Source organism: Anolis carolinensis, unplaced genomic scaffold (assembly GCF_035594765.1).
Source record: "Anolis carolinensis isolate JA03-04 unplaced genomic scaffold, rAnoCar3.1.pri scaffold_24, whole genome shotgun sequence".
NCBI classification, from domain to species: Eukaryota; Metazoa; Chordata; class Lepidosauria; order Squamata; family Dactyloidae; genus Anolis; species Anolis carolinensis.
In genome coordinates, this window is record NW_026943833.1 from 204,339 (window position 1) to 214,692 (window position 10,354).

The 10,354-nt window shown below is 30.9% G+C and overlaps 1 protein-coding gene and 1 long non-coding RNA gene across 2 annotated transcripts in view; both read left to right on the forward strand.

Moving 5' to 3' along the window:
* tchp (trichoplein keratin filament binding) overlaps positions 1-8,296 on the forward strand; it is a 32,692-nt gene extending 24,396 nt beyond the window's left edge. The window contains exons 10-13 of the mRNA XM_062966573.1: positions 93-174; positions 5,596-5,781; positions 7,031-7,174; positions 7,299-8,296. Coding sequence (XP_062822643.1) covers positions 93-174; positions 5,596-5,781; positions 7,031-7,174; positions 7,299-7,331 — 445 coding nt within the window. The 3' untranslated portion in view covers positions 7,332-8,296. The remainder of the gene's footprint in view (positions 1-92; positions 175-5,595; positions 5,782-7,030; positions 7,175-7,298) is intronic.
* Positions 2,504-5,319, forward strand: LOC134294830 (uncharacterized). Its single transcript, XR_010001502.1, has 2 exons — positions 2,504-2,982; positions 3,044-5,319. It is a non-coding gene; the product is annotated as an uncharacterized LOC134294830 (long non-coding RNA).
* Positions 8,297-10,354: the final 2,058 nt, after the last annotated feature.

Sequence of the window (10,354 nt, forward strand, 5' to 3'; positions counted from 1 at the left end):
ATACATGATATGTAATGTAATATAGCATATAATAATAATTAAACATATAATAAATGATATTAATCACCCTTGTCGCCTTTGTTCTGTTGCAGGGAGGAAGCGAGGGCGGTCTGGGAGAAGCGGGAAGTGGAGTGGGAGAAGGAGCGACAGGCCCGCGACAGGCTCATGGCCGAGGTTTATTTATTACTTAAAGCCCCGCCTTATTCATCTCTCTTATCGATGTATCGATCGATGTATTTACCTATTGGGACTTGAAAGTATTTGTAATATTTTATTTTATTTTATATTATATATATTATATTTATATTATTTTATATTACGTATCTTTGCATCTATTGTCGAAGCTGATCCTACGTTAGGGGATCAGGGTGGCTCAAAGGTTGGATTTTGAGGCAATTTAAAAATAAGTTTGGTGACTTATTTTAAGGTGGACTGTTTCCAGATAAGGAACAGATAGTCTGTGATTGAAATTCACAGGGTGACTGCAGGTTAAAGCAGTAGAGATGTATTTATCTATTGGGACTTGAAAGTATTTGTAATATTTTATTTTATTTTGTATTATACTAGCTGTGCCCGGCCACGCATTGCAAAGTGGGGGCGATATTGGTTAAAAATTGTTGTGTAATTTTTATTTGACGTTATTTGCAATGTTTTTATTAATTTCATTGTAAATTATATTTTTATTTATTATATTTTATTATTTTCTTGTATTTTTTTTTAGTTATTTTCTGTTATTATAGTATTTTCTTGTATTATTTTTTTAGTGTTTTTAATTGTTTTTTATTGGGTTGCTAGGAGACCAAGTTGGAGGAGCTTAGCCTTCTAACTGGCAGCAATTGGATAAAAGCAATTATTCCTCTCTCTCTAATTAGGACTTTATTTTTCTTTTCTTTTTGTTGTATCAAACTAGAGGCGTGGATGAGGGGTTGTGTTGTCAAATTTCGAGGTTGGGGGGCCTGTAGTTTTGTTGTTTTGTGGGTCGCCGTGATGCCATCACTCTTTTATATATATAGATAGCTATTAATATGCATATTTTATATATATAGATATAGATATATTGATATTAATATGCATATTATATATAGATATAGATATATAGATATTAATATGCATATTTTATATATATATAGATATACTGGCAGCAATTGGATAAAAGCAATTATTCCTCTCCCTCTAATTAGGACTTTATTTTTCTTTTCTTTTTGTTGTCTCAACCTAGAGGCGTGGATGATGGGTTGTGTTGTCAAATTTCGAGGTTGGGGGGCCTGTCGTTTTGTTGTTTTGTGGGTCGCCGTGATGCCATCACTCTTTTATATATATAGATAGATGGCACATTGCCTGTTGTGGGGTTTGGCCTTTTTTTGGTGTTGTGATTCTGTTTTTTGTGTGATTGTGTTGTATCTTACTGGAGGCAGGGATGATGGATTGTGTTGCCAATTTTAGAGTTTGGGGGGTGTTGGGTTTTGTTGTTTTGTGAGTCGCCGTGATGCCAAAAGCCTTTTATATATATAGATATTTATATTATTTTATATAATACGTATCTTTGTATCTATTGTCGAAGCTCAGGGAAGGCTGATCCTGACAATTAGGGGATCAGGGTGGCTCAATGGTTGGATTTTGAGTCAAGTTTAAAATAAGTTTGGTGACTTATTTTAAGGTGGTCTGTTTCCAGATAAGGAACAAATACAAAATACCTATTAGAATATAATATATAAAATATGTAATAATAATAAATAAATATCATATATAATAATGTAAAATATAAAATAATACAAAATACCTATTAGAATATAATATATAAAATACGTAATAATAATAAATAAATATCATATATAATAATGTAAAATATAAAATAATACAAAATACCTATTAGAATATAATATATAAAATACGTAATAATAATAAATAAATATCATATATAATAATGTAAAATATAAATTAATACAAAATACCTATTAGAATATAATATATAAAATACGTAATAATAATAAATATATATCATATATAATAATGTAAAATATAAAATAATACAAAATACCTATTAGAATATAATATATAAAATACGTAATAATAATAAATATATATCATATATAATAATGTAAAATATAAATTAATACAAAATACCTATTAGAATATAATATATAAAATACGTAATAATAATAAATAAATATCATATATAATAATGTAAAATATAAAATAATACAAAATACCTATTAGAATATAATATATAAAATACGTAATAATAATAAATATATACCATATATAATAGTGTAAAATATAAAATAATACAAAATACCTATTAGAATATAATATATAAAATACGTAATAATAATAAATAAATATCATATATAATAATGTAAAATATAAATTAATACAAAATACCTATTAGAATATAATATATAAAATACGTAATAATAATAAATAAATATCATATATAATAATGTAAAATATAAAATAATACAAAATACCTATTAGAATATAATATATAAAATACGTAATAATAATAAATATATACCATATATAATAGTGTAAAATATAAAATAATACAAAATACCTATTAGAATATAATATATAAAATACGTAATAATAATAAATATATATCATATATAATAATGTAAAATATAAAATAATACAAAATACCTCATAGAATATAATATATAAAATACGTAATAATAATAAATATATATCATATCGATGTATCGATCGATGTATTTACCTATTGGGACTTGAAAGTATTTGTAATATTTTATTTTATTTTATATTATATATATTATATTTATATTATTTTATATTACGTATCTTTGCATCTATTGTCGAAGCTCCTACATTAGGGGATCAGGGTAAATGATAAATAAATAATAGATAAATGATAAATTATAAATAAATGATAGATAAATGATAGATAGACAATGAATTGGTGGATAGATAGATGGATGGATGGAATGGTGGATAGATAGAGTGAGATGATTGATTGATGGATAGGTAGATGGATGGATGGATGGAATGGTGGATAGATAGAGTGAGATGATTGATTGATGGATAGGTAGATGGATGGATGGATGGAATGGTGGATAGATAGAGTGATAGATAAATAGATAGATAGATAGGTAGATGAATTAATGGATAGATGGATAGATAGTGATTGATGGATAGGAAGATGGATGGATCGATGGATGGATTAGTGGATGAATAGATTGATAGATGAATTGATGGATTTGTGGATAGATAGATAGATAGATAGATAGATAGATAGATAGAGCAATTGATGGATTGATTGATTGATTCATAGGAAGATGGATGGATAGATAGTGATTGATTGATTGATTGATAGATGGATGGATCGATGGATGGATTTGTGGATGAATAGATAGATGAATTGATGGATGGATTGATTGATGGATGGATGGATAGGAATATGGATGGATAGATAGTGATTGATTGATTGATAGATGGATGGATCAATGGATGGATTTGTGGATGAATAGATAGATGAATTGATGGATGGATTGATTGATGGATGGATAGGAAGATGGATGGATAGATAGTGATTGATGGATAGGAAGATGGATGGATCGATGGATGGATTTGTGGATGAATAGATAGATGAATTGATGGATGGATTGATTGATGGATGGATGGATGGATGGATGGATGGATAGGAAGATGGATGGATAGATAGTGATTGATTGATTGATTGATTGATAGATGGATGGATCAATGGATGGATTTGTGGATGAATAGATAGATGAATTGATGGATGGATTGATTGATGGATGGATGGATGGATAGGAAGATGGATGGATAGATAGTGATTGATTGATTGATTGATTGATAGATGGATGGATCAATGGATGGATTTGTGGATGAAGAGATAGATGAATTGATGGATGGATTGATTGATGGATGGATGGATAGGAAGATGGATGGATAGATAGTGATTGATTGATTGATTGATGGATGGATTGATCAATGGATGGATTTGTGGATGAAGAGATAGATGAATTGATGGATGGATTGATTGCTGGATGGATGGATAGGAATATGGATGGATAGATAGTGATTGATTGATTGATAGATGGATGGATCAATGGATGGATTTGTGGATGAAGAGATAGATGAATTGATGGATGGATTGATTGATGGATGGATGGATAGGAATATGGATGGATAGATAGTGATTGATTGATTGATAGATGGATGGATCAATGGATGGATTTGTGGATGAATAGATAGATGAATTGATGGATGGATTGATTGATGGATGGATGGATGGATAGGAAGATGGATGGATAGATAGTGATTGATTGATTGATTGATTGATAGATGGATGGATCAATGGATGGATTTGTGGATGAATAGATAGATGAATTGATGGATGGATTGATTGATGGATGGATGGATGGATAGGAAGATGGATGGATAGATAGTGATTGATTGATTGATTGATTGATAGATGGATGGATCAATGGATGGATTTGTGGATGAAGAGATAGATGAATTGATGGATGGATGGATTGATGGATGGATGGATAGGAAGATGGATAGATAGTGATTGATGGATAGGAAGATGGATGGATCGATGGATGGATTAGTGGATGAATAGATTGATAGATGAATTGATGGATTTGTGGATAGATAGATAGATAGATAGATAGATAGAGCAATTGATGGATTGATGGATGGATTGATAGGAAGATGGATGGATAGATAGTGATTGATTGATTGATAGATGGATGGATCAATGGATGGATTTGTGGATGAATAGATAGATGAATTGATGGATGGATTGATTGATGGATGGATGGATGGATAGGAAGATGGATGGATAGATAGTGATTGATTGATTGATTGATTGATAGATGGATGGATCAATGGATGGATTTGTGGATGAAGAGATAGATGAATTGATGGATGGATGGATTGATGGATGGATGGATAGGAAGATGGATAGATAGTGATTGATGGATAGGAAGATGGATGGATCGATGGATGGATTAGTGGATGAATAGATTGATAGATGAATTGATGGATTTGTGGATAGATAGATAGATAGATAGATAGAGCAATTGATGGATTGATGGATGGATTGATAGGAAGATGGATGGATAGATAGTGATTGATTGATTGATAGATGGATGGATCAATGGATGGATTTGTGGATGAATAGATAGATGAATTGATGAATGGATTGATTGATGGATGGATGGATAGGAAGATGGATGGATAGATAGTGATTGATTGATTGATTGATTGATAGATGGATGGATCAATGGATGGATTTGTGGATGAAGAGATAGATGAATTGATGGATGGATGGATTGATGGATGGATGGATAGGAAGATGGATAGATAGTGATTGATGGATAGGAAGATGGATGGATCGATGGATGGATTAGTGGATGAATAGATTGATAGATGAATTGATGGATTTGTGGATAGATAGATAGAGCAATTGATGGATTTATTCGGACCTGAAGGTAGGCCTCTCTTAGGTCTATCATTCCTTAATCGATCTATCTTTGTATCTATCTATCTATCTATCTATCCATCCTTGTCTTCATGTATTTTTTCATGTCTGTGTCCACCCGCTTGTAGGTCCTGAGTGGGCGTCGTGTGCAGATCGAGGAGCGCATGTTGCGGAACCGCGAGGCCCAGCGGGAGGCCCTGCGGAGGCGCCAGGAGATTCTCGCGGAGGTGGAGGCGGAGCGGAGGAGGGCCCGGGAGCAGGAGCAAGAGCAGGAGGCACTCAAGACCGCACGCAAGGAGGAGATACAGGCACAGGTCGGACTATATATATATATATATATATATATATATGATGACGGGAGGGGGAACCTGAAAGGCCTCGTCCCTTGTCCAGTAAACTCCCACCTAAATAAATACTATTATTATTATTATTATTATTATTATTATTATTATTATTATTATTATTGTGATACTTCTCTGGGCACAGGTTGGAAATATATATATATATATACTTTTATATTATTATTATTATTATTATTATTATTGTGATGCTTCTCTGGGTACAGGTTAGAATATATATATATATATATATATACTTTTATATTATTATTATTATTATTATTATTATTGTGATGCTTCTCTGGGTACAGGTTAGAATATATATATATATACTTTTATATTATTATTATTATTATTATTATTGTGATGCTTCTCTGGGCACAGGTTAGAATATATATATATATATACTTTTATATTATTATTATTATTATTATTATTATTATTATTATTATTATTTTATTATGACACAGCAAACAAGACAGATATGCTGGATTCCGTATCACAAAATCACAAGTCGAACACTTCCCAAGTGTCTAGGACTGTGTGATGTATTTTCAGATGATGCGTGCAGATCCCAGTAGGGTGGCCTTTTGCAGTTGGCAGATCGTAATTTTGTCAATGTCTATGGTTTCCAAATGCCGGCTGAGATCTTTTGGCACAGCACCCAGTGTGCCCATCACCACCGGGACCACCTGCACTGGTTTCTGCCAGAGTCTTTGCAGTTCAATCTTGAGGTCCTGAGAGCGGCTGAGTTTTTCCTGTTGTTTTTCACCTGGGATGGCGACATCAATGATCCAAACCTTTTTCTTTTCCACAACTGTGATGTCTGGTGTGTTGTGTTCCAGAACTTTGTCAGTCTGGATTCGGAAGTCCCACAGTCTCTTTGCGTGCTCATTTTCCAATACTTTTGCAGGTTTGTGATCCCACCAGCTCTTTACTGCTGGGAGGTGGTACTTGAGGCATAAGTTCCAATGAATCATTTGGGCCACGTAGTTGTGCCTCTGTTTGTAGTCTGTCTGTGCAATTTTCTTACAGCAGATGAGGTTATGATTTGTAGTCTGTTTGTAGTCTGTCTGTGCGATTTTCTTACAGCAGGATATGAGGATATGATCCATGGTTTCATCGGTTTCCTTGCACAGTCTGGATTATTATTATTATTATTATTATTATTATTATTATTATTATTATTATTTATTTCTGGATGTGACGGTTGTCCTCCCGGCAGGTGACGGAGCGCGAGCGGCAGGCTGTGTCTTCGCGGCTGGCGGAGGAGGAGACGGCGGCCAAGGAGAAGCATCAGGCGGAGCTCCGGGCGGAAAGGGAGGCCCACGAGGCCCGGGAAATGGCCCAACGCGGGTTCCAGCACAGAGTGAGTCCAACATCCTCATCCTCATCCTCATCATCATCATCATTATTGTTATTATTATTATTTTATTTATTTATTTATTTATTTTAAATAAATTTTATTTTTATTTATTTTATTTGTGACCTAGAGCTACGGCTTAACCAGAACGGCCTGGAACTGAAATCTCGAGGGATTGGCCCGTTTTTTTTTTTTTTTTTTTTCATCTGGCGGCCATTTTGTTTTGTGTTTCGTTTCCCGGCGGCCATTTTGTTTTGTGTCTTTTCATTTCCGCGAAGAGACGACGAGGAAGGAAGGAAGGAGGAGGCGGCCATTTTGTTTTCCCACCCAACGTTCTGTGCTCGATTTTTCCATTTCTGTCAACAGGCGGCCATTTTGTTTTCCCACCCGCCATTTTATTTCCATGGAAGAAGGTGGCCATTTTTACCCATGTCAACAAGAGGAGGTGGCCATTTTGTTTTCCCTCCCAACATCCTGTGCTCGATCTTTCCATTTCCGTGTCAACAACAGAAGGCGGCCATTTTGTTTTCCCACCCGCCATTTTATTTCCATTTTCACCCATGTTGACAGGAGGAGGCAGCCATTTTGTTTACCCAGCCTCCATTTTGTTTTTGTTCATTTCCACAACAGAGGTGGCGGCCATTTTGCCTTCCCACCCGCCATTTTGTTTCCACGTCAACAAGAAGAGGAGGCGGCCATTTTGCTTCCTCAGCCACCATTTTGTTTTTCTACCTTTTCCTTAACATGTCAACAAGAGGAGGAGGCGGCCATTTTGTTTTCCCACCCGCCATTTTGTTCCCTACCTTTTCCTTTACATAAAAGGAGAAGGCGGCCATTTTACCCAGCGGCCATTTTGTTTTTCCATTTTTTCCTTTCTATGTCGACAACAAAGAGATGACGGCCATTTTGTTTTCCAAGCCGCCATTTTGTTTTCTACTTAACATGTCGACGAGGAGGAAGAGGAGGCGGCCATTTTGTTTTCCCGGCGGCCATTTTTTTTTTTTTTTTAGAGGGGTAATATTTTTATTTAATTGCGAAATCAAGTTAACACAAGAAATCTCGATAGACAATATCCATTTCCTTCAGAAAATGTTATAAAGATTCAATAAAAATTTGATTTTATATATATATCGAATATCTAATTTCCTTATAATTTGACTTTATAATAAATACAAGTATTACATGTATTATATATATTATGCGTTTTTAGATTTTATATATGGATAAATTATATATATAATTTGTTATAATTTGATATATTTAATATATTACAGATAATATATATATATATTACATGTATTATATATATTATGCATTTTTAGATTTTATATATGCTAAATTATATATATAATGTTATAATTTGATATATTTAATATATTACAGATAATATATATATTACATGTATTATATATTATGCGTTTTTAGATTTTATATATGGATAAATTATATATATAATGTTATAATTTGATATATTTAATATATTACAGATAATATATATATATTACATGTATTATATATATTATGCATTTTTAGATTTTATATATGCTAAATTATATATATAATGTTATAATTTGATATATTTAATATATTACAGATAATATATATATATTACATGTATTATATATTATGCGTTTTTAGATTTTATATATGGATAAATTATATATATAATGTTATAATTTGATATATTTAATATATTACAGATAATATATATATATTACATGTATTATATATATTATGCGTTTTTAGATTTTATATATGGCTAAATTATATATATAATGTTATAATTTGATATATTTAATATATTACAGATAATATATATATTACATGTATTATATATTATGCGTTTTTAGATTTTATATATGGATAAATTATATATATAATGTTATAATTTGATATATTTAATATATTACAGATAATATATATATATTACATGTATTATATATATTATGCATTTTTAGATTTTATATATGCTAAATTATATATATAATGTTATAATTTGATATATTTAATATATTACAGATAATATATATATATTACATGTATTATATATTATGCGTTTTTAGATTTTATATATGGATAAATTATATATATAATGTTATAATTTGATATATTTAATATATTACAGATAATATATATATATTACATGTATTATATATATTATGCGTTTTTAGATTTTATATATGGCTAAATTATATATATAATGTTATAATTTGATATATTTAATATATTACAGATAATATATATATTACATGTATTATATATTATGCGTTTTTAGATTTTATATATGGATAAATTATATATATAATGTTATTATTTGATATATTTAATATATTACAGATAATATATATATATTACATGTATTATATATTATGCGTTTTTAGATTTTATATATGCTAAATTATATATATAATGTTATAATTTGATATATTTAATATATTACAGATAATATATATATATTACATGTATTATATATTATGCATTATTCGATTTTATATATGGATAATATATATATATATAATTTGGCTATAATTTGATATATATTTGATATATTACAGCTGGTTTTTATTATAGATAGTATATATAATTTGATTATATTTATAGAGATTAATTATATTGATATAGATATATATGGACGCAGGGTGAACTACAACTCCCAAATGTCAATCATCATCCCAAATGTCAATCATCAGACCATCTAATGGCACTTTAAAAATGTCTCCTTTTTAATATATATAATATAATATATACATAAATATCAAAATTGGATCACACACACACATTCACACCCAAAAATATATGTAAAAAACGGGACTAAATAACAAAAAAAAATCAAGAGAAGGCGGCCATCTTGGTTTTCCTCCGAAGGAATTGCCATGTATATAAAGATAGACGCCATCTTGGATTTTTGACATATATATGATGGCGGCCATCTTGTTTTTTTTTCTCCAAAGAGATTGCCATGTATATAAAGATGGACGCCATCTTGGATTTTTGACATAGATATGATGGCGGCCATCTTCATTTTCCTTTGATGTGATTGCCATAGATATGATGGCGGCCATCTTGGTTTTTCTTCACTGCCATATATATGGAGATGGCGGCCATCTTGGACTTTCACCATAGATATGGAGATGGCGGCCATCTTGGTTTCCTCCAAAGAGATTGCCATATATAGAGATGGCGGCC